Raw genomic sequence first — 24,765 nt, 5'->3', positions numbered from 1 at the left:
AATAGCTCATTATTGTCCCTGAAAATGGTGCTCTCCCTCTGGAGTTCAGACCTTCCCAGAGCAGACTGTATGGGGCATCCCAGCCTCCTCCTTCCCACATCCTCCTACAACCACCAGTCCCAGATACCTAGAGCAACGGCTTCATGACACTGTCCTGAACGGAGCCCCTCATTTCAGACTCCAGGCCACGAGGTGGGTATTATTTATACCTGGTTCACAGTCCAAGGTTCAAGTGAGGTCGATCTCAAGCTGCCGCTGATTGACCTATTCACCAGTCAGTCCTCCGTGTCGCTCAGATCCGGAATCTTGTTCCAACGTGTGCATTCTCCCATGCGGACCCCATCACCTGGCCACCGGACCTGCGCACCCCTTCAACCCGCCCCCCGCCCCCCCATCTTGCCCTCAGAACAAATCCAGGTCCCCAGCGGCTCTAAGGCCCAGGGCAAGCTTCCGCCACACCTCTGGCCATGCTCAGGCCCTCATCACTGCCCCCCGCCACCGCTCAGCTTCTCCTGCTGCAAGGGCGCAAACCGGCGTCGCCCTGTGCGCTGGTCCGGGCAGGGTCCGGGTCTTCTTACGGTATTGGCAACGGGGGCGTACTGCTTTACAAAGCAGACAGGTGCACTTATTTCGTTTGGTCGTCCCATCAACGTCTACGCTAGCAACTGAAGCCTCTGTGTTTACAGATAAAAAGCTGGGGTCGGAACTTCGTCCTCGGCACGCGCAGCCACCCTGAGGCCGAGATGCCAGGACACAGCACGGCGCCGCCAGTAAGCCCCCGAGGGCCTCCGCAGACCGCCGCGGGCGCGGGGCGGAGCCCGGGCTTGCTCAGCCCACCTGCGCGCGGGGGCCGTGCGCACGGGCGCCGCGCTCCTCCTCCTCCTCCGGGCGGCTCCGCCCCCAGCCCCCAGGATGCACCGGGCGCGGCGACGCTGCGGAGCGCCTTCAAACCGGCCAATCGGCGGCCGCGCCGCGCCCGCCGCGCCGCGTTTAAATCCCAGGCCGGGGCGCGGCCGCCGGGTGTCGCCGTCGCTCGGTGAGGGCCGCGGGGGCTCGGCCGGGGTCCACTCGCGCGGAAGGTGGGGGCTGTCCCGAGCGCGGGGAATTCCGTTGTGCGCGGCCGCGGAGGACAGTCCCGACCAGGCCCCCGGAGCTCCCGGCCCGTGGGCGCGCGTTCTCGGGCGGCGCGGCGCGGGGGGTCTCGGCGGCGCCTCCCGTGGCCTCCGGCCGCCGCTCGCCTCCCTGACCCGGCCGCGGCCGCCCGCCCCCTCTGCCCCGTCGGCACCGGGGAGTGACGGAGCCGGGGGCCTGGGCCCCGGCCCTGCTCACCCGCTGACCCGTCCTCTCCGCAGACTCCCTGGCAGCGCTCGCCGTGGAAGGAGGACGCGCCTTCAGCCAGCCAGCCAGCCAGCCAGGAGAAGCAGAGATGGATGTCCCCAAGGAGAGTGGTACGTCCTTGTCGCTGCAGCGCCGGGGTTCAGGGAGCTCGGTGAAGATGCAGGTCGACTTAATGCTTCTGGGAGAACTTAGTCCCGTGTTTATTCCGCGCCCCCTGCGCCACGGAAGCTCATGGTCCCTGTCTTCAAGGGGCTTGCGTCCATCCAGCGTCTTTAGTTTTCGGTTTTCTGCCTCCCGTCCCCCCAGCTTCAGATTTCCGTCACAGCAGGGATTCTTTCCAGTCCGGCTCGCTGTGTGTACCCAGTGCCGGCAACACTGCCTGGCCCTCTGTAGGCACTCAGATACGGGTGGGATCGAACTGGATGTTTCCTCTCTTATTCATTGCTGGTCTCTGTTCGCTAAGGTTTGCTTAGAAGCTTTGTGACTTTCCTGTCTTGTTCTGTCCCTGTCTGGCTCGAGCGTCGGGGTGAGAATTCAGCCTCAGGAGATGAGTGAAGGGCCGTACCTTCTTATTTTTCTCCTGAAGCGTGTCGACATCCTTGTATCCTTTGCTCCTCACAACATCCGTGTGAGGCCGGTGGACTGGGTATCCTTGACAGTCCATTCTGCTAAAACGGTCCTAGGGACATGCCGGTTTCATCACTTCTTCGTTGAATCTGGAAAGGTATTTGCCGCTGCACCCCCTTCTCCCTCCTGCCTGTGTCCTCACTTTCAAATACCAGTCCCTTCCATGTGCGTGCAGAATTCCCGCTGGCTGCTCTTGAGGACTTCACCCCTCTGTCACACCCCCAGCCCCCCTTCGTAGCCTTACTTTGGGCCTGTCCATTTGCTCATGCTCATCATTGACATACAAATAGAAATCCTCCCACCTCTCTGGCTGGTTTTTCCATCTCTTTGCAGGCTCCTCTTCCTCTGTTGTCTTCTGAAGCTAATCTTACCCAGGACTTGGTCTAGGGTCTCTTTGTATCCCCCATACCCCAGGGGCCCTCAGATGTTCCCATGGCTTTAAACTCAATCTGCTTTGTAGTGGTGCCCACATTTTGTCTCGAGCACAGTCTTTCCCCAGAGCTCTGGATTCCTATATCCACCTGCCTCTGGCATCTTCACCTGAGTGTCTTGCACTTCAAATTCAATGTGCTCCCCCTCCCACCCCATTCTTAGCCTGCTCTTTGTTCTCTCATGGAAGTAAATGGCCCCTCCATTTACCTAGCTGTCTAAGTTGTGAAGCAGCCAGGTTCATTCAGTCATCCTTTACTGCTATTTCCACCTTCAGAATATATTTGGATCCATCTATCTCTTTCCAACTCCACCCAGATGCCACCACCTTTTGCCCCAGCCCCATTAGCTCACCTCCACCTCCTTGTGCATTTTTCACTTTGGCCAATGTGTGCATTTGTGATTTCAGTAGACACTGTTTTTTCCTTTCTGATACAGTCTACACAGCAGCCAGGGTAACCTTTTAAAAACACAAGTTAGATCGTAACCCTTGTGCTTAAAACCTTCCATAGCTTTCTGTAGCACTTTGGATAAAATAGAAGCTCCTTGCCATGGCTTGCAGACCCTCCAGGATCTGACCCTACCTGTTTCCACTTCCCGCAGCCTCTCCCTCAGCCACCCAGCTGCCCCTCCAAAGGCCACCAATGTCTTTGGTCTCTTTGATCTTCCAGACCTGATCTGTGCAAGAGCAAACCGTATGTGTACATTGTTAGCTGATTGCCCCTTTTTTTTTTATAGCAGATGGAACCCTTTGCTGCATCTTGCTTTTGGCACCAATTTATCTTGATGATCTTTGTATATCAACGCATGCACTATTGCTGTTCTCTTTCTTTTTTTTTTTAAGATTTTATTTATTTATTTGACAGAGAGAGAGCACAAGCAGAAAGAGCGGCAGGCAGAGGGAGAGGGAGAAGCAGACTCCCTGCTGAGCAGGGAGCCCGATGTGGGGCTCTATCCCAGGACCCTGGGGTCATGACCTGAGCCGAAGGCAGACACTTAACCGACTGAGCCACCCAGGCGCCCCTGCTGTTCTCTTTTGTACCTAGGTAGTGGTCCATCTTGGGGGGGGGTGGAAGGAGAGGGGGGCTGTAATTTCTCCCATCTGCTGTGGGTGCACGTTCGTTTGTGTCCAGTGTCTTGCTTTTTCAGATGCTGCTGAAGCGAGCATCACTGTGACTGTGGGATGTCCGCACACAGTCTTCTTGCTGGGCGGGAGGACACGTGCATCTCTTATTTTGTAGGTGCTGCCAGGCCACCTGGTGACGCCTTCCTGAGTGCTATGTGAATTGTCTTGTTCCCCACAGCCTCGAGCATGTTTTACCAAACTGTGATTTTTGACAACCTCATAGGTGAAAAGTGGAATCTCGGGGTTATTTTTGTTTTGTTTTATTTTATCAGTTATTTTATCTGTTCCTGTCATTTGTCCGTTCTTCCATTACATCATTGGTTGTTTTCTTAGCAGTTTGTAGGCAATGTTCATAAACGAGCCCTTTGAGGGGCGCCTGGGTGGCTCAGTGGTTAAGCATCTGCCTTCAGCTCAGGTCATGGTCCCAGGGTCCTGGGATCGAGCCCCGCATCAGGCTCCCTGCTCAGCCAGGAGCCGGCTTCTCCCTCTCCCACTCCCCCTGCTTGTGTTCCCTCTCTCGCTGTGTCTCTCTCTGTCAAATAAATAAAATCTTTAAAAAAAAAAAAAAAATGAGCCTTTTGAGATGTGACCTGCGAATACTTTTTCCCCTGCTTAATGTTTCTTTAACTTTGCTCATGGTGATTGTTGCCATGCAGATTTAAAATGTTTTTTTACATACTGTATTATTAGTCTTTTATGGCTTCCAGTTTGGTCTCACAGTTAAACCTCTTGTCTCCAGGTTATAAAATAATTTCTTCATGGTTTCTTCTTGTTCCTTTTTTCTTTTTTTAAGATTTATTTATCTATTTTGAGAGAGAGAGAGAGAGCACGCACGAGAGCGTGCGCATGAATGAGGGGAGAGGGAGGGAGCGAGAGAATCTCAAACAGACTCCGCATGCATTGAGCACGGAGCCCGATGTGGGACTCAAGCTCACAACCCTGAGATCACGACCTGAGCTGAAATCAAAAGTCAGTCACTCAACCCACTGAGCCACACAGGCGCCCCTTCTTTTTCCTTTTATATGTATTTTCCTTTTTGAATACACCATTTCCCCCTTTAATTTGATGTGCTACTTTTACGTTATACTAAGTTTTCTTTATATCTGTCTTGCGTATTTGTTAGGTTTATTCACGGGTATTTAGTGGTTTTTGCTGCTATTGTAACGAGGTCTTTTTTTCCATCATATCTTCAAACTGTTCTTTGTAGATATGAATGCTATCGATTACTGTGTGATAATTTTGTCCTCAGGCACGTGCTTTTATCCTTTCACTACTTGTAACAGTATTTATTTGATTTTCTTGTGTCTGTAATCATAGCATCTGTGCACTGTGATACTTTTATCTCCAGATCCTTTCCTTTGTCTGATTGTATTGGTTAGTGTACCCAGAACAGGCTTGTCGTGAGAGCAGACATCATGGCCATGTGCCCGGCTTTCATGAAATTTCCTCTTTAGATTTCCATTAAGCCTCATGCTGGTTTGCGAGTTAATTTACATATAGGTGGTAGTTTTGGTGCTGTTTATCAATATTTCCACTGTTTTTTTCCCTCTTTTCTACTTTTTTTTTTTTCCTCTTGAGTACATGGTATAATTGTACTTGTCTGCCCACTTAAAGTTGGATTCGGCTCAAGTGACTTGCAAGGTGGCCAGTGAAATGGGAATGCTGTGATATGTGTCACTTCTAGGTCTTTAAGAACTAGTATGGAATTTGCTGTTTCCCCTTTCTTTAGCACAAAGGCCAGGCTCCATCATCCTGTGTTCTGCAGTGAGGAGGACGTGGAGCAGGGCCCAAGCCCCAGCAGATACAGAGTTTGAGTGAGAAATACACCACTTGAGATTCGGGGCTTGTTTGTTACTTCAGCATAAGTTAGCCTGTCCTGACTGATAAAGTATATTTGCTCCTGGCTTTAGAAGGAATGCTTCTGATAGCATCCCATTAAACCTAATTTTGGCTTTTGGCTGGAGAGAGATACTTCCTTGTATGATCAAATGTATCTATTATATATCTATTGCTTTTTATGAAGAGCTTTTAAGGTCAACAAGGTATTTTGCATTTTTTCATATGTCTTATTAGCATAGATGGACATGGTGTAGGGCTTTCCTTTCAGATCTAGTAATATAACAATCATGTTACTAGATTGTGTAAAATTAAACCATCCTACAGCCCTGAAGTCCTGAAACAAACTTCACCTAGTCATGATATATTCTTCTTTTTCTTTTAATGTGTTGGTGGATTCTGTTACCTAATATTCTTATTTAGGATTTGTATGTTATGAGCCTGGTCTGTAGCTTTCTTTACTGAGCTAACTCTAGAGCTTTGGGGTATGGTTATGCTTGCTTCATACAAGTTAAGTTGAAAGGTTTCTTTTTTCTATCCTGTGGAGCAATCTAAATAATTTTGGAATGATACATTCTTGAAAGACTTGACAGAATTATCTGTCTCTTGTGCTCTTTTGAGGACAATAGCTCTTGAATAAATTTGTGCAGTTATTTTATGATAATTGAACTATCAAGATTTTTTTCCCTCTCTTCTGGAGTCCGTTTTATAAATAAATCCACTTAAGTAATTTAAATACAAAAAATAGTGTTTTCTAGAAAATTAGGCATTTCAGCCAAGTTCTTAGGTTTATGGGCATGGAGTTGAGCAGGCTGGCTTATGAATCTTTTAATTTCCTCTCTCTCTGGTTATTTCTTTTTATTTCATTTGTGCATTTGTGCTTTTACCTTTTCCTTGATTGGGTAATTAAGCATAATTGAAGTGACTAATTAGGACCTAATTAGGATATTAGTATATTTTAAATTTTTATAATTTTAATAAGCATGCTGCATTGTTTTGTAGGATCAAATAAGAAGTGATTTGCAAAAGTGCTGTATAAACTTGATAGTATGGAAATACCCGCTCAGCGCATTTCGATAATTATTTGCTAAGTGTCCAGGCCCTTAGCTGGATGTAAGGGAATTTGTGAGAGCATTAGACATTTTCTGGCTTGGAGGAGCTTACAATCTAGTTGGAGCCCAGAAGGGTAAAGGGACATTACAGAACAGCAAGGCAGTAGAGTGACAGAGGTCAGGTCTAGGTGATGTGGGGAGGCCCTAGGGAGGAATGGGGGTGGATGGGGTGTGAGAGCTGGGGGGGAAGCAGTTGCCCAGGAAAGAGATCCACTAACTTGGAGCCTGAGGTTTGTTAGAGGGAGTGAGTCAGGCTTACAGGCTGGGCTGGTGAAGGAACTATATGATGAAAGTGTGGATGGGGGGTACAAAACGCAGTTTTGTCTGGGGTTTCAAGGTGGGTTCTAAGAAGAGATGGTCGTCAGCAAATACGGATGGAGTCCCAACGGTGCATTTGAATAATACTGAATTTGTTTTTGAAAGAAGAGTAGGTGTTATGTAGTTTGTAAGCAAGGAATTTTTTTTTTTTAAGATTTTATTTATTTATTTGACAGAGAGAGACACAGCAAGAGAGGGAACACAAGCAGGGGGAGTGGGAGAGGGAGAAGCAGGCTCCCTGCCGAGCAGGGACCCTGACACAGGGTTCGACATGGGGCTCGATCCCCGGACCCGGGGATCATGACCCGAGCCGAAGGCAGACGCCTAACGACTGAGCCACCCAGGCGCCCCTATAAGCAAGGAACTTAATTCTGGGGGACCTGAAGCAGATGGTCTTTTGGAAATGGTCTATATCTTATCTAGCCTTGAAAAACTAGTTGAATGACTTGGTGAATGCATTTTAGATTATATCTTAAAGGTAAGGACTTGAACTTTTGGGTCAGCTTAGCAAACACAGAATTGCTGATGCTTTTTTAAAAAGAAAACAAAAAAATTTGATAATCTAGAGCCCTCTATGATAATGTGACTGTTAAAATAATGATAAGGTACACTTTGGAGAGTGAAATATTGTCATTGTTTTTATAGCTATAGGGACTGGTGATGTTTTCTCTCTGTCAGCTCCAAACCTCAAATAATGCTGGACTTTTTCCCCCCAGACATTCTTCTCTTAGCTGATGAAAAATTTGACTTCGATCTTTCATTGTCCTCTTCAAGGTAAACAGATGAGTTTTCTTCCCTTGCCTTGGGTTTAATCACATTCAGTAAAGTCTTTCATTTAAATGCCATTGTCATTAATAATCCTTTTATTTAAAACAGTGCAAATGAAGATGATGAAGTCTTCTTTGGACCCGTTGGGCATAAAGAAAGATGCGTTGCTGCCAGCTTGGAATTAAATCATCACATTCCCGAAGAGCGTCTTTTGCCAGCCTCGGAAAGTCACTTCACCTGGAGTCCTCTCCCTGGGGAAAAATTTGTGGAAGTGTATAAAGAAGCTCACTTATTGGCCTTTCAGATAGAAAGCAAGAGCAAAACCAAGGCCGCCCAAGATGTCACAGCTGAAGACCTTTGGAGCCAGGGCGTGGAAAGATTTATACAGGAATCAAAATTAAAAATAAGCCTATTTGAGAAAGAAAAGGAAATGAAGAAAAGCCCCAAGTCACTTAAGAGGGAGACCTATTACCTGTCAGACAGCCCCTTGAGGGACCCGCCACTTCAGGGAACCCAGACACCCTCGGGCCTGGTCCTGCCAAGCGCTCCCGCCCAGACACAGGGGTGGCCACACTCACCCCACTCTTCTTTGCCAGTGGAACCAAGTACTGCTCACCCTCCAAAACAGGCAGGGACTCAGAAAAAGGTCATCAGCAAATTGGTGCGGCCCCGAGCTTTTTCTGTGAGAGGGAAAAACATTCATGTGGCCACGGAGCAGGTAGACACATGCATGTCCCAGAACATCTGGCTGGAGAGCCAGGTGCCCCCTTGCGTTTTAGCCCATTTGGTTTATGGCCCTAATGGAAACTGTGACGGGAAGAAACTTGGAAATGTAGCTGTGCTGAGGACTCAGAAGTGTAGGAACAGAGAGTCCATGGAGAGCTGGGTTTGGGGTGGATATGGACGGGGGGGGGGGGGGGGTGCTACCTTCCTCTTGTGATGACTTAAAAACACCCCCTCCTAAATGCCATTTGAAATTTTTCCTTTTGCTTTGTTACAACGTTGGATTTTCTACTTATAGGGATTTTGTGTGCATTAACAAGCAACTTCCAAAAATTCCCTCTTGGAACAGCCACTAGTCATCTTCCTTAGCTGTGAATTTGTTTAGATTGCTTTCCTCCTAGGAATTAAATGGATGAGTGTCCTGGGAAGTGGCAGTGGGCAGGCAGGCCTTTGGGGTACGGCTAGCCAACTCTGGTGCACTGGGGCTCCTGGAGGCTTGCGGGGTAGGGCACTCGGGTAGGGAAGGTGTCAGAGGGCGGCTGCTTCCAGGCTTTGCTGCTGCATCTCTGCTCAGGGGAGGAAGCCCTACTTGGAGGAGAGCCAGCGGGTCGGAGCCTGCCGTGTACCGTTTCTCAGTTCTGCTAACCTGGGCCCCAGGCCTCTGCTCTCTGAGCCAGTTACGGAGGAATGGTGCTCTGTGGGGTCAGTGCAAACCACCCAGCAAGGGCCTAGGAGCTCCTTTTCCCTCTACAAGCACAGCTTATGTAGTGCATGACTCCCTGCCCTCAGAACCCAGAGCCGATCCAAGCTCACAGCTTGTCTGCCCCACTGAAGCCTGAACAGGAGATATGCCGGCTGTCTCTTCCCCTAAATAGCCGGGGCCGTTCCTTTAATCATACAAGCTCCCTTTGCTGGAGACCTTTTGGATGTAAATTTCTAAAAGTGACGTGTCTAGAATGAGTGACACGGGTCTTCTGTGTCATATATGGACCCAGGTAGGGATTTCTGTATGTGACACACAGGTGGACTCAGGCAATCAGGAGATGCAGTATTAGTAGATAATAGGACATAGTATAACATGGACGACCCTTGAAAACATGCTTAGTGAAGGCAGCCAGACACAAAAGGTCACATGCTGTATGCTCCCATTTATAGGAGGGGACTGATAAGCAAACTGTAGAGAGGGGAGTAGGGTAGTGTCTGTCTAGGCGGGGGGGGGGGGGGGTGGGGGGGGGTGGGAAGTGACTGCTAGTGGCTGGCGGTTTCCTTTAGGGACAACAAGAATGTTCTCGGGTTGATGCTGGTTGTACAACACCGGGAGTATGCTAAAAACCACTGACACCTACACTTTCAAAAGGCGACTTTTATGTTATGGGAGGCATATCAATTTTAAAATGCTGTGAAGGAAAAAGAAAGTTGTTGTTTCAACACTATGACTTTACGAGCTGCTACTGCTTCTTAACAGCTGGCCTTGTCATAAGGGGTTATTTACATAAACGGGTTAGTTCCATGAATGCCCTTGTATCTAAATATTGTCAGACATGTATTCTTTGACTCTGTTGTCCAAAGAAGAACAGCTTCCAGTACTCTTCCAAGAAGATTTATTACAACTGAGCAGTGTCTCTGCTAGAAGGAATGACCTTTTAACGAGTGATTCCTTTCCATACAGCATTTTAAAATTTTTGTCACTAGACCAGTTTCCTCATTATCATCCTTAAATAAGAATCCTGATTGAGGACTAGCTTTAGAGGATCTCTCTCTCCTGTTAATGATCGGTCTTAGTATTATTCTGCTCTGTTTTTAATGAGGAAGCAAACGCCATCATCAGTTTTGTCCATGGTAATTTGGTGCAGGAAGTGAGCTGCTATATTCACTTCAATCTAGTTGATGAATGGAGGAACGTGTATAGCATGGGGAAGAGAGATGGTGCTTCTGTATGTTAAAGACCAGACAGCTCTCACATTTCATCTTAAAATTTTCAGCCTAGGAAAAGGATACCAACCAGTCCTTCCAATATGAAAATCCTCAGGGAAAAGGAATCCCACAGGGATGTGCCCCCTGACAAATCCAGTGCCGCCCGGGAGCTCGCTAGCTTGCCAGCTGGTGGAAGCCACTTGGTCCAAGGCAAGCGATCGCTCCCTGTTGCAAACAAGGTGGGTCTGCCAGGGCTGCAGCCGGGCGTGGCCTGTGAGCAGAGCCAATACAGAGGCAGCGCTGTACACATATAATGTGTCTTCGACTAACATCAAGTTTAGGAAGGTTGAAAATGGGACTGGTGTGAGGCAGCTCAGTGAGAGGCAGCGCGGCCTGGCCGCGGACTGAGGAACGTCAGCATCTCTGAGCATCTGTGTCTGCCTCGCTCCCTGCTTCCTTCAGACGAGATGGGAAGTCAGTGCTTCGACACTGCGCTCACAGGCAGGGGGACAACCGCCCACAGCTCTGCTATTTCTTTCCTGGCATCGTGGTTAAACTGAGCTGTGCATAAGAACCACTGAAGTACTTGTTAAAATTGCCAGAAGCTGGGCCCTGCAGCTCTGGACTCAGTGGGCCGGGATTGGAGCCCAAAAATCTGCATTTCAGCAAGGTCCCACGTGTTTCTCATGCAGGTTTGAAGACTACACTTGAGCAGTACTGCTTGGCCTTTTCCTTTACATTCAAGATGATTGTTATTAAATTATTAACAATTATTTATAAACCCTATTTTTGCGTTAAAAAGTAATGGGTGGATCATGAACTCTTTGATGACTGTTTTTTTTTTTAACACTTTGTTTCAGTTGGGGCTGAAGAAAACCCTGTTGAAACCCCCTGGTTGTGCTGGAGGTCTTTCAAGAAAGTTCTCTTCCTCTGGGTCCGTTTCGGCTGTGATTTCCAGTGCGTGTGCTTCTCCAGCAGCTGGCAGAGGTAAGGCCAGTGGGGATCTCCGCGCCCAGACCCACCCATGCCCAGCGAGGCCAGGCCCCGAGTGCTGATGTCCTTCTGAGACTGTTTTCGCAGAAGCACTTAGACTCCGCAGAAGGTTCTGGAGGGTTTGCTGTGGTGTGGGGCAGGGGCCATGGGGTCAGGGTCCCTGCCTTCACGGCGCTCCCCCTCCTCCGAGGAGAGACGCTCTCAGGCTGGGGGTTTTAGTTTAGGGTGGCCTGCACAGTGCCCGAGCTGATGTATGCTCCCGGTGCCAGCGAATGCACAAGGACGCGGAGACCGGCCCGTGGATGTGTAATCAGACACAGGGTTTAAAAATAGGACTGTTCCAGATCATTTAGGGCATATGACCCTTGTAAACTTGGCATTTATTTAAATCCTCACACCCAAACATGATGAAAATCAGGCTAAGTTGTCATCTTAGCAAGCCATGGGCGCCATCTAGTGGTAAAGGGAAGAAGCCCTAGTGTGCTGGGGGGAAGGCCACCTTCCAGTCCCTTCAGGACTCACCCCTCTCGTCCTGTGCTATTTGCTGCGTAGACGTGTGTGGATTTTGTTCACAGAATGTGACAGGTTCACAAAATGTCAATTCTGGGGCGCCTGGGTGGCTCAGTTGGTTAAGCGACTGCCTTCGGCTCGGGTCATGATCCTGGAGTCCCGGGATCGAGTCCCGCATCGGGCTCCCAGCTCGGCAGGGAGTCTGCTTCTCCCTCTGACCCTCCCCCCGATCATGCTCTCCCTCTCTCTCATTCTCTCTCTCAAATAAATAAAATCTTTAAAACAAAACAAAACAAAACAAAATGTCAATTCTGGAATCAGACTGATGTGATTTGGAGTCCCGACTGCCCGGTGGTGGTGAAGAGACCTGAAGTTGTTTCCGTAACTGGACAGACGGCGGGATGGTGTCCCCTGCCGTGCTGTCACGGGCTTTAGAAGGAGTGCTCGAAGGGCCCGCCCCGGCGGCTCTGGCGCACGGCCCGTGATCCGGGGGCGGAAAGGGAGTTCTGTCAGATGAGGGGCGGTGAAGTTGTGTGGCTGGCACGTGCAGGGCATTGGCACCATTTTTACTGAGGATCGCTGCAGCGCTAACTCGGAAAGGCTGTGAGACGGACGTTGAGTGGGCCTGACGGGGTGTGTGTGTGTCTTCCTGCGTTGTGCGCAGACGGGCCAGTGTGTGGGGAGGAACGCTGTAAAGCCGGTGTGTATGGTGTGCTGTGGGCTGTGGCGTCAGCCTTTCTCTTCGAGCTTTTCTGTAGGAGGCTTCCCAGGCTGACGTCTTCGTGGGGCATATTGGCACCTGAGTATACTTCTCGCCCGGGTTTATCTTCTTTCTGTTTTAAAGATTTTATTTATTCATTTGACAGAGAGACACAGCGAGAGAGGGAACACAAGCAGGGGGAGTGGGAGAGGGAGAAGCAGGCCTCCCGCAGAGCAGGGAGCCCGATGTGGGGCCCGATCCCAGGACCCTGGGATCATGACCTGAGCCGAAGGCAGACGCTTAACGACTGAGCCACCCAGGCGCCCCTTCTTTCTGTTTTAAATAGTGCCTGTGATTGCTATGACCCAGCCTCCTTGGGATTTGAAGGAACCAACCTGGTTGACTGTGTCTTCTCTCCCTGTCCCCTCCCCACCTCCCTGACTAGAGGGGTGGGGCATGTGACTACACTGTCCATTCCTGGCTGCTCAGCCAGGGCAGATGTCTGCTGTTGACAAATCAGGGAAGACGGGAGACCTTGAATTTACATATATTTACATACATCTTGGTAATGTGTCTAGAATTCGTACCGTAGAACACACTCAGCTGAGCCATGAGCGACCAAGCTTGTCCTGTGTTTGAGGACATGACCTGACGGGCGGACAGAATGTTGCTCACAGGTCCTGTTTCATCATATGCAAATCATCATGATCGAAATAAATAATTTTCCTCACTTGAAAACTTTTTAAGTGTTTGCTAAGTAACTTCATAATTTCAGAATGACATCAGCTTGAGTGATAGCCAGATTTTGTGTCTTCTCTTCCAGCTAGATCTGGTGAACCTGCAAGTGTTCCCGCGGGCAGTTCCCTGCCTCCGCAGACAGGCTCTTCGGGTGCCCCCTGCAAGCAGAGCAAGTGGGCTGCGGTGGCTGAGGTGAAGGCGGAGGCTGCCAAGGCGCCCACCCCAGCAGCTCTCGTCCAAGCCCGGACACCGGAACAGGGAGGCCCGGGCCCGAGCTCCGGCTCCACCTGGTCCCATCCCTCTCAGTTAAATACAGCTGGGAGTATGAGAAGGCGTGACTCCTACCTACTCTGCAGGACACAGGCTGTGCCCACCCCTACAAGTCAATTTAAGATCCCCAAGTTTGCTACCGGTAAGGAGTGGGTCATTTTTCATGGTTTTAAAATACTGAACAGATTCTATATAATGTTTTTGGCTTTCTTTTTTCTTTTTTTTCTGAAGACTTTATTTGAGAAAGAAAGAGAGAGAGCGAGCATGAGTGGGGGAGGGTCAGAGGGAGAAGACTCCCTGCTGAGCAGGGACTCCAGGATCATGACCATGGCAGTCGCCTAACCCAGCTGAGCCACCCAGGCACCCAGCTTTTTTTCCTTTTTTGTTTTTTTTAAAGATTTTATTTATTTGACACAGAGAGAGAGAGCACAAGCAGGGGGAGTAGCAGGCAGAGGCAGAGGGAGAAGCAGGCTCCCCACAGTGCAGGGGTAGCCCAATGTGGGACTCGACCCCAGGACTCCGGGATCATGACCTGAGCCAAAGGCAGTTACCTAACCAACTGAGCCACCCAGGCGCCCCAGCTTTCTTTTTTCTTAAAGCACTTTAAATGCGTTGTTCTAGCATCTTCTAGCTTGTACCATTTCAGATGAGAACTTGGTGACATTCTTGTCTCACAGTCACTCCCCTTTGTCCCATCACTGCTCCTGCGCTGCTCTCAGAAATTCCTCTTTCTTATTCGTTTCAGCATTTTGATTATTATGAATTTCGAGGTGGCTTTCTTTGGGTTCATCCTTCTTGGGAATTCTTGAGCTGCTTTGGTCTATGGATTGATATTTGTATTAATTCTGGGAAAAAAACTTTGCTATTCTTTCTTCAGATTCTTTTTCTTGCTTCCCTTCATTTCCTGGGACTCTAATTACAAGTATTACAGACCTCTCAATGTGGTCTGTAGGTCACGGAGGCCCTGGGTTTCCCCACCTGTTCTTGTGTTTCAGTTGGGACGTTTCAAGATCATGTCTTCGCATTCACATCTTTCTCAGCAGTGTGTCTAATCTGCAATTAAGCCCATCCAGTTAATTTTTTGTTTCTGATATTGTAATTTCCTCATCTTTGTCCTAACAGTGTTTGTTTAAATTCTTTTTTTTTTTTTTTAAGATTTTATTTTATTTATTTGACAGAGGGAAAGACAGCGAGAGAGGGAACACAAGCAGGGGGAGTGGGAGAGGGAGAAGCCGGCCTCCAGCAGAACAGGGAGCCCGGTGCGGGGCTCGATCCCAGGACCCTGGGATCATGACCTGAGCCGAAGGGAGACGCTTAACGACTGAGCCACCTAGGCGCCCCATTGTGTTTGTTTAAATTCTTGAACGTATTTATGATGGTTGTTTTAAACTGTTTCTTCTAATGCCATCTTCCCTGTCACTTTGGGGTCCATTTCTAGCCACTAAGTTTTTTTCTGGTGATGGTCACATTTTCCTGCTTCTTCCCATGTTTAATAATTGTTGGGCGCCTGGGTGGCTCAGTTGGTTAAGCGACTGCCTTCGGCTCGGGTCATGATCCCAGGGTCCTGGGATCGAGCCCCGCATCGGGCTCCCTGCTCTGTGGGGAGCCTGCTTCTCCCTCTCCCACTCCCCCTGCTTGTGTTCCCTCTCTCGCTGTGTCTCTCTCTGTCAAATAAATAAATAAAATAAAATCTTTAAAAAATAATAATTATTGATCATCTCTTAGATGGTGTAAGTTCAGAATTTTTGAATATCTGGGTTTTGTTATCCTGCTTTAAGGAGCTGAATCTTGCCCTGGAAGGCATTTAAATTGTGGGTCAACTTGATCCTTCAGAGGATTCTTTATAAGCTTTGATGGGGCAGGTCTTAAGTAGCCGTTTACCCTGGGGACCAGGCAGTCCTGCTATGAACACGTGGCCTGTCTGAGTCCCTGCCAAACGTGCTGTGTGCTCCCGAGGTTTCCGCCCTGGCCGGAAGGACGTGGCAGTCCCCCAGCCCTGTGTGAGCGGTGGCAGTTGCCCCCGGTGGCTGTCTTTGCCGTGGCCTTTCAGAGTCTCACGCTGCATGCGTGCTGCTATTTCCTGCGCAGCCAGGGACTCAGGCTCCCTCCCCATTTCTAGAGCTCTTCCTCAGTAGCTCCCACCTGTCTAGGTCTGCCCCCCAAATGCTCGCCCCCCAGCCTCCTCTGATCAGTAAGGCTGCCGGGCTGGTGTGGCCTCTCCCCGTCTGCACCAGCCTGGTGTCTGGCAGGTAGCAGGTGGATGTTTGGTCGAGGTAAATTAATCTCAGAAGTGTGTATAATGTGGAACGTTGTACAGAGCTGACTCAAGGGAGAGGGTAGTTGTAGCCTTTCCCGAGTGGATGTGCTTCCCAGGCAGCTGTTGGAAGTTTCCAGCACCACCGGCCGGTGCAGGTGGCCTTTACTGCCCCGAAGCCTCCTCTGCCTTGTTCTTAGCCTCTCTTCCTCGTGCTCTAGTATGGCTGCCCCCGCTCCAGCCTTCCCACCGTCAGCAGCGAAGGCGGGGTCGGTGAGGAGGAGCAGGGTGCTTCCTGGAAGCTGCATGTGCCGCTTCCATCTCCGTCCCATCGCTCAGGCCTCAGGCATGTGACTGCGCTCGCCTGCCAGGGATGCAGAGACATGTTGTCTTCCCGCCTCACTACCGTCTCTTACTGAGAAGAGGAGAGTGGCTATTGAACAAATACCAGCAACCTCAGCCAAGTTAGCGAACGAGGTGAGAGGTGAGGTGCTGCCGGCTCGCGTAGCGCCCCGTGACTGAGGAATGGTTCGGAGTAACTCTCCGTGCAGGGGGCACCATGGGACAGGGCTTTAGGCCCTCGACAGCTGCCTCCCCTGAGGGACGAGCAGGCCCTCGTGGTCAAGAATGGAAGCGGGGAGAGCCGTGCAGAAGCCCTGCTGTGATGTGGACTAGAGATCGTGGTGGTGGGAGAGCAGGCGGCAGCGTGGAGAGGGGCCTCCGCAGGCCACCCGGGTGCGGCCTCCCGCCATCGGGGAGGGCTCAAGGAAGAGCAGCCCTGGGGCGGAGCGCACGGGCCCAGTTTGCACCAGTTGAGTTGGAGATGCCACAGGGCTCCGGTGGGGCTGTGTTGAGCAGGCGGTTGAATGTATGAGTTTGGATCCCAAGGGAGAAGCCACACGTGGAGATAGAATGCAGATTCCAGCAGAGAGCTCAGTGTCTTTGCAGAAGCGGCTTCTCCAGGGCGCCCCACGGCACAGGGCGCGGACTGCGTTCAGCAGCGCTTGCTTCCTTTCTTACCGGCTGCCCAAAGCCATGGCTGCCTTTCCTCCGGCTCCATCTGTCGCCAGTCTTGTCCTGTGCCAGTCCCGCTGCCTACCAGCTGCCACCCTCTGCCGCCCGTTCCTGCCCTCAGTGGCACCTCCAGCTCCCCCGGAATTGGGCTCTCCTTTCCTCGCAGCGTCAGGGGCAGGGCTGTCTCGCGAGCACCTTTCTCATCGGCCCCGCATCAGACTGTTCCCATGAAGTCAGGGCTGGCGAGGCTGCGGGGAGCCACCACGCTGCTCAGAACACCCCGCTCTGCGTGCTCCCTCTGGAACGGGCGTGGTGGTCGTGACACCAGCTGTTGAGGGGACACGGGGACCACATGGACAGGGCCCTGCAGCGGAGCCTTCAGTGTTTGAGGAGAGTCGCCCCTGGTGAAGAGCCCCAGACGGTGGGTTTATCACTTGCCCCACATGTGACTGACTGCACACGCTTCCTCTCTTGCCCCAGGTGAGCCCCCGGACAGCACGACGCCGATGTCCTGCCGGGCCCAGAGACCGCAGTCCTGCACGTCGGTGGGGAGGTGAGGAGTCACCGTGTCCTTTGATTTTACATCACTCTGAGAAGGAACCTGCTTGTCTCTCCGAGCTTTCTCAAGCATGCGTGGGGTACCCCACAGCCTGGCCCCACTGGCCGGAGCCCTGGTCTGTCGGGGTGTGGCCTGGGCTCCCGAGGGCAAGTGTCACTTCCATCCACCTCACAACAGTCGCAGACTTGCCATCTGCGGTGTAACGTGCCGACTCTCAGGCCTGACCTGGTGGCAGAAACGTCCACCCCCACTGTTGTAAAAGGGGGCTCTCATCTGTGCCATGGGTGCAAACCCTCGGTGTGGTGTCGTTAGTCAGACTTGGTTTTGAATCCCGGCTCCACTGTCCCTGGTCTGTGACCCAGTGCAAGTTCCTGGACAGTCCTGACCTCATTTCCTCAGCTGTGCAGTGGGGACGGGGCACACTCAGCACAGCAGATATTGCAAACAGTAAGAACACACACGCACGCGCGTGAGGGGCCCAGGCCGGTGACCGTCCTCCCCCTGCCACCCTTTATTGCCATCTGCTGGGATCAGAGGGCCCTTTCTGACGGCCTGGCCCCAGCACGGCTGTGGGCACTCTGTCCCAGGGCAGGACCCTGTCCCAGCACTGCTCCACTCTGCGCACATCCACTGCGAGCGGAAGCGGAAGTGAGGACGCTCACCCAGGGGAGCAGCGTTTCCAGGGCCTGCGTGCAGCCAGGATGGGAATGCTGCTTTGCACGTGGGTGGGATGGGATGGGCTGGGCTCAGGTGGGATAGGTGGTAAGACAAGTGATGACTCAGACACCTGAGCGGGGGCCCTAATCCTGGCCCTGCCACAGGCCAGCCTGCGCCATCTGCGAGTCTTTCCTTGACCCTGGACTTGCATTTACTTGAGTGTGAACTTGGGAGGTGCTTCATGGGTTGGGCGGATGCCTCCCCTTACAGCATTAGCCATGCTGTGAGTCTTTCCCTTCACACCCATAGCCAGACGGCCGCGGCCTGCCTCACTTTAGCCCTGTCGCTCGGTCCTCCACCTGTGCAACAGGACAGTAGTTCCTGCCTCCCAGGGTTACTCTGAAGATTACATTTGTTTGCATTTTTATCTGTTCTCACTGGAGTTCAGCAGTAAAGGGAGTAAGGCAGTGGTTCCAGAACTGCAGAGAGTGGCTGCTTGGCTTGAGAGCACCCCACCCTCCTGCCAGTCCCCCTGGAGTGATTCAGTTTTCCAGTTAATGTTAATTAAAGTTTGTTTTCAGACTCTTTCTGAAGCACGTAAAGATTGTCCTTGATGGGTGGTGTGTCACCTGCAGCCGTCCTGCGGGCTGCACGTTGGGACAGCCCCGGCTTGTTTATTTTAAAATAGCAGCTGGCTCCACAGAGATGCGCAGGATTCACTGGCCATCAGAGCCACGTGTATTGCCAAGGTTGGAAGGAGGGAGGTGTGAGAAATCAGCAGCAGCTGCCCTGATTTATTCGTGTGTGCTCACGTGTGATTTGGGTGCTCTTACCACTGGGAATGACTGGACAGGCCCGTGAGCCCAGACTAGGCCCCAGTGTGGGTCTGCATTTCCTTCTGCAAATACCTACCTCATCAGCAGGTGACTTTTAGATGTCCTCTGAACGTCCCACGCAGTGCATCTGCACGGCACCACCTGGAAGGTGCCATCACGTTTGGTAGTGTGGAGAGGCCCCTCGTTGAGGAACCAGAAGCCCGCACCAGGGCCTCCCAGGGGGCTGGGGCAGCCCTTCCTTCCCAGAGCAGACCTCCAACAGGCTTGGCCGGCTTGAATCTTTTATCTTTTATGTTGAAATCACAGGACTTTTTACTTCATTAGCATATTGGCTGAATGGATTTTTTTTTTTTTTTTTTTTTTAGTCATGTCTGCTGAAGACTCCAATTTTGTTTCTCCAGGGTTGTTTTCCAGAGCACTCCTGCTAGACGCTCATCGGTGGCAGCCCCGCAGAGCCTTGTAAGCAGTACGAGGACCCCCATGAGTATGAAGCACGTGTCAGCCCTGCCCACACCTGCCAGCCGTCGGCTCTCCGGCCTTCCATCCATGACCCCTAAAACCGTGCCCAGAGCTCTGGCTTCGCCTCTGTGTGCGCCTGCTCGGCGGCTTTCTTCTGAGCCGCAGAAAAAGTCTTCAGTGAGGTGAGAGGTAGAGGCTGCAGTAAGTTTGTCTCAGATTCCCAAGACCCCAGGTGATTCTTACACTGGAAAGCCTGCCTGGTCTGGTGGGTGAGTCACTTGTTGGGAACCAGCCCAGCCGAGGTTCATCGCGTCTGCTCAGCAGCGGCCACAGCAGTCTCTCAGTGGCCCTCTGAAGCGAGGGAGGGCACTTGCTTGATCCGCCATCATAGTCCCCACTGAGTGTCCTATCCCAGGTGGGCTGCTGAGCTGGGCAAGGTGGGAGAGCGTCTGCCCCAATCCCGTGTCTCTGTGGGCCACGGCCTCTCACTGGGAGGAGCCCTTTGGACAGAGGGCTCTGTAAGGTGCGCTCACATCCAGAGCTCTGGGGTCTGGTGTGGTCTTTGCGACTGGGTCCCTGGGAGAGTCCTGCGGTCGCTGTCAGAGCTGTCAGAGATGGGGCTGGAACGCTGCACTTCACGCCTCCTCCAAAACTAGAATCCTAGCCCAACAAGCTAAGACGGACAGGAGTCCCCTCCTCAGATTTCCCATTTTTCTGTCTGGTAGAGCTGCACCAACGAGGGACACCGACAGCAAGGCTACCTCTAGGCGCAAGGACTCGTCTCCCGACGGGTCCCTTTCCCCTCTGTCAGCTGTACCACAGGCACTTAACTTTTCTCCAGAAAAGACTGGCTTGACTCTTTCAGAAAGTATCAGCACAGAAGTCGTGCTGGATGCAGCCCAGCCACCTGGAGACACACCCACTGGTGAGGTACGTGTGTTACCCTGGACGAGCGGAGCCTGCCCCCGCCACGGGCCGACTCAGCACGGCGTTCCCCAGAGTCGCTCTCCAGGACTTGGTCCATCGTGCTTGGGGTCTCTGGGGCCAGCCGTGCCGGGGGGGATGAGCACCTCCAGCCTCCAGCAGGCACAGAAGCCACACCCCTCCCCTGTGTCTGACCAGAGAGGGCCAGGGCTCAGAGGACGGGAAGTAGGAAGCAGGGCAGCAGTGGGAGCGTCGGCGGGAGCTCCCGTGTGGGCTGCGGGCCGGAGGGCGGTGGATGGGCTGGGGCTGTGTGGAGGCGGCCAGAGAGGAGAGAACTCAGGACGGGCACACGGCCAGCTCCCCGCTAAGGCCCATCCTTCCCTGGGTTTCCTAGGTTTCCTCAGCGTGGTTGACAAAAAGATGCTAGAACTGCTTTTAAGTCTTGTGTTCTTGTCTAGGCTATTCTTGTGGATATCAAACTGGACCAACTGGCCATCACTCCAAAAGCTGAAAGCACAGCCCTCATCGACATCCCTCTCATTGACTTTTGCAATAGTCCAGAAGCACACGTGGCTCTGGGATCTGAGAGTAGACCTCTGATCGACCTGCTGATGAACACTCCAGACATGATCAGAAACACTGCGTCCAAGCCTCCCCAGGAGGTGGGACAGGTGAGGAGCAGCAGGAAGCTCCGTGGAGGCCTCGTCTTGGGTGGGCTCCGTTCTGGGTTTGTTCCTCATCCCAGGGTGCCTCACGGTGACCCTCGAGAGTGACCAGGGAGGTTTCCAAAGTGACACGGCTCAGGGCATGCTCCATTGGTAGCATGAGCTTGGAATTCACCAAGTCCTGCTGTGGGATCCTGCCTGGGAAGCCCAGGGCTCTCTGAGGGTGGCTGTCACATCGCCGCCACTCCAGGGTCCCCCAGTGCCTATTGTGTGACGAGGGAACTCCGACTTCTTTCGTGTGGCACTTCCTCCGTCCAACTTCTTAGACGGGACGGCTGCAGGGTCCCTCTGCCCAAGTGGTGGGTGGTACTGAGCCGTGGCCCAGAGGACTCAAGGGCAGCCGGGTCTTCAAGGAGCCGACGGGCTGCGAGGGGCAACGTGGCCACGCCACTCACCTCCTGTCGCTTCTCTCTTGCAGCTGATAGACTTGGCTTCTCCTCTGATCCAGCTGAGTCCCGAGGCTGACAAGGAAAACATGGATTCTCCACTTCTCAAGTTCTGAGAATACAGTCCTTTGTGTTTCACTCTTTCTAAAAGAACTGTCAGTCCTAAGGTGGTTTTCAACCCTTAGAAATAAATCTAGGAGAAGTCGTTTTGGGGGAAAAAACCAACCCTCAGTGAAGGTCCCATGCCTGGAGGAGGGGGTGCTGCAGGACTGGGGGTGTTTTGGGCTCCCGAGGCCACTGCTGCCCGTCAGCTCCCCTCTATGCTGCCCTGAGCACCGGGCTGGAGCATGGAGTTCAGTTGCTCCAGGTGAAGAATTTTGAATCTTTTGTATGTAAAATAGCAAGCGACTATTTTTAAAATTAAGTTTGTATGAAACGTTAAGTATCCTAGATTTAAATTAAATTGTAAAATAAATGAAAATGTATTAAAACACAGCTTGGTTTTTAAGGTTATCTTGATTTTCAAACATGTGTAACTGTTTTTATTACTATCAGATTTAAGTAATCCACACTTTTTTTTTTTTTTTAATTTTATTTATTTGTCAGAGAGAGAGAGCACAAGCAGGGGGAGCGGCAGAGCCAGAGGGAGAAGCAGGCTCCCCACTGAGCAGGGCGCCTGACGCAGGACTCAGTCCCAGGACCCTGAGATCATAACTTGAGCTAAAGGCAGACGCTTAACCAACTGAGCCACCCAGGCGCCCCCTAATTTAATATTTTCTAAAACTTAGCTGGCTTGGAAGCCGCTGATCTGTATAGATCCCTCATTTCTATAGTATAGAATTGTACAGAAATGTATAGAAAATTTCTCAGTCCTAGTTCAGTGGGCTCACAGCAGACAGTAGTCATGGGACCTGCTTTTTTGGGCTCCCATCTGGTGTTTCCTGGCCGAGACCAGGAAACCTCGGTCCACAGAGCGCTGAGGGAAGCAAGCCGGGGGCCGTGCTTTGAGCTTTCTCTTGTTAAGGCCTCCGATGGAAATGTGATTCCTATGCTATCTAGAAAAGGCAAGCGTGCATCCTGGATAGCATTTCACCTGCAGAGGAAAGCTTCACATTTAAAGGCAGGAATGCTTGCGAGTATGAGTGCTGACTCTGGAAGCAGGGGCCTTGCTCAAGGTACACTCCCTGGCCAGGGGAGCAGAGAACCGACTGGAATCACAGAGGCCCACTCCTCCCTCGTCTCTGTTAATGTGGGCAGCAAGAATGTTAGAATCCAATATTAATGCAAGGGTCCTCTGATGTCTGGTGTGGCCCCTCAGTTCACAGGGGAAAACCCCAAACCTGGAATTGAATTGATTCATTCACATGCTATTTACATTTTATTTATTTATTTTTAAGTAATCTCCACACCTAGTGTGGGGCTGGAACTCATGACCCCAAGACCAAGAATCGCACGCTCTTCTTACTGAGCCAGCCAGGCGCCCTGCATATTGATGGAGACTAATATAGGCAGGCTGCATTGCTCCCAGGGATGCAGTAGGGAGCAAAGCTCATGCATCCCCCCTACCTTCTGGGGGCTTTACAGTTTGGTGGGAGGGAGGGACATTAAACTCTTAGCTAATATACGATCATTAAGTGGGGTTCTGGCCATCCCATCCAAACCGAGGGGATGAGCTGGGCCTTTGGACCTTGGCCTGCTCCCTGGCTCTTCTCATCCAAGGCCCCTCCCCTCCCTTGGGCTGCCTTGGGAGCCACCAGGCTCTTCTTGGGGCTCAGGGGCATCACCCAATCCACAAGCACCCCCAGGCAGGACAGAAGTAATAGGATTTTAATTCTATTAAAAAGACAGATGCTCTGGGGGCGCCTGGGTGGCTCAGTCGTTAAGCGTCTGACTTCGGCTCAGGTCATGATCCCAGGGTCCTGGGATCAAGCCCCGCATCGGGCTCCCTGCTCAGCGGGAAGCCTGCTTCTCTCTCTCCCTCTCCCACTCCCCCTGCTTGTGTTCCCTCTCTCGCTGTGTCTCTCTCTCTCAAAAAAATAAATAAAATCTTTAAAAAAAAAAAAAAAAAGACATGCTCTGGAGCTCCCTGAGTGCTGGCCATGTTCTCCGCACAGTGTGAGGTGTCTTGGCGGCCACTGGAGGGCCACACTCCCAGGTTTAAGAGGTCTGACTTCACGCCACTTTTACGTATTTCATTAACCTCCTGGGGCACATCTCTGAAATCTGCGTATCTTACATCCCTGTTGGCACATGGCACCGGGGATGTCATTTTCCTTCTCATGGCTGAACCATCCAAAGTAGCTGAAATGCCAGATCTTTAACCGAAAAGCCGCAGAAAGTGTTGCAAACGTTATCATGTTTCCGCCACTGTGGGGGTGGGTTGCAGCATATCTAAACCCAAACCCCTCTGCTTAGGCGGGAAAACTGGACTTCCACCCTAACCTTGAACCAAACTGCCATACCCAGGAAGGGCGTGGTCCTCTAGACTGAGCCAAAACGTCCAGTGGCCTCAACTCGGCCCCTGCCAGAGACTCCACCAAAGGTTCACCCCAAAATTTGCTGTGTCTGCTCCTCTCTTCTGGGAAGTGTGAGATGAAATAGATACTCTCGTTGGATGTTTTGTTGGATGATACCTTATTCTTCAGAAAAAGCTGTCATTCCTCTGCTTCCCCACTGAGACCTTGACCGTCCCTTCTGTCAGAGAGCTCACCCTGTACCCGCCCTTGGCATCAGTGGCCACGACTCTCTAGCTGGCAGGTCCTGCTTTTCTTCTCAGAAACGGAGACTTGACCTCCTCGTTTCTCTCCAGACCCTCAAGGCCTTCCCATCCTCAGGGAAATGGCTTGCTTTAATAATTATCCATGTTTAAACATTTAGTCCACTGCCAGTCCACTAAGAGACTGCTAAGGAGCTAGCACAGTTTTAACCCGAGGCTTCAGGGTGTGTGTGTTACTGGGCTGATTCCCATCTATTTGCATCTGCTGAGGCACCTCCTCCCTTGCACTTTCAAACCATGGTCCAAATTCTACATGAAATCAATCTAGTGGAGGGCACAGCGGTTCTTAAAAATGAAAGAGAACCAAATGGAAAATAACGGAGTACATGGCACGTTGCAAAGATAAAAACTGTTTAGAGAGGTTTCTTTTTATGCTTTCTATGTGTAGGTTGCTGTGTCCTCTGGGCCACCCTGGAAAATGTGACACCGGGTTTGAAGTGAAGAAAGTTCAGAATCGCTGACTTAAAAGGATGCCTGATTTTGCTTGTGCGGACCACAGCTTCTGGCGTCAGCGCAAATCTCAGTGCTTTGGGGCCCGGGGCACTCCTGATCTGAGTCGTGCCATCCCCTGCCTTGGCACTCCGCACTGACCACCCCTTCCCTCCCCCAGCCCCTCAGCCGGCCGCCTCTGCTCCGTCCAGGTTTCTTATCTGGGCCTCCTCCTTTGCCTTCATCACCTCCTACCCCCCCCCTCTTTCTTTAGGCCCAGCGAATGTCTCCCGGTTCTGCTGTTCCCCTCCCGCGGAACGTGCCTGCCCTCGGTCATCTGCCCC

General features: G+C 51.6%; 2 protein-coding genes across 2 annotated transcripts in view; both read left to right on the top strand.

Annotated features, from left to right (window-relative positions):
• Positions 1-24,765, top strand: part of GRAMD4 (GRAM domain containing 4) — a 467,167-nt gene that overhangs the window by 175,311 nt on the left and 267,091 nt on the right. The window lies entirely within an intron of this gene.
• On the top strand, positions 561-21,739 carry GTSE1 (G2 and S-phase expressed 1). Its single transcript, XM_034987293.1, has 12 exons — positions 561-770; positions 1,353-1,448; positions 7,503-7,560; positions 7,663-8,272; positions 10,260-10,430; positions 11,052-11,178; positions 13,218-13,544; positions 17,151-17,223; positions 19,124-19,363; positions 19,907-20,111; positions 20,564-20,776; positions 21,249-21,739. Exons 2-12 carry the CDS (start codon positions 1,427-1,429, stop codon positions 21,330-21,332), a joined length of 2,130 nt encoding a protein of 709 aa, XP_034843184.1. The 5' UTR covers positions 561-770; positions 1,353-1,426; the 3' UTR covers positions 21,333-21,739.

This window comes from Mirounga leonina, unplaced genomic scaffold, assembly GCF_011800145.1.
Source record: "Mirounga leonina isolate KUSES-001 unplaced genomic scaffold, KU_Mleo_1.0 Mir_418, whole genome shotgun sequence".
Taxonomy (NCBI): Eukaryota; Metazoa; Chordata; class Mammalia; order Carnivora; family Phocidae; genus Mirounga; species Mirounga leonina.
The sequence above is the reverse complement of the archived record's forward strand: the minus strand, read 5'-3'. Positions and strand labels throughout refer to the sequence as shown.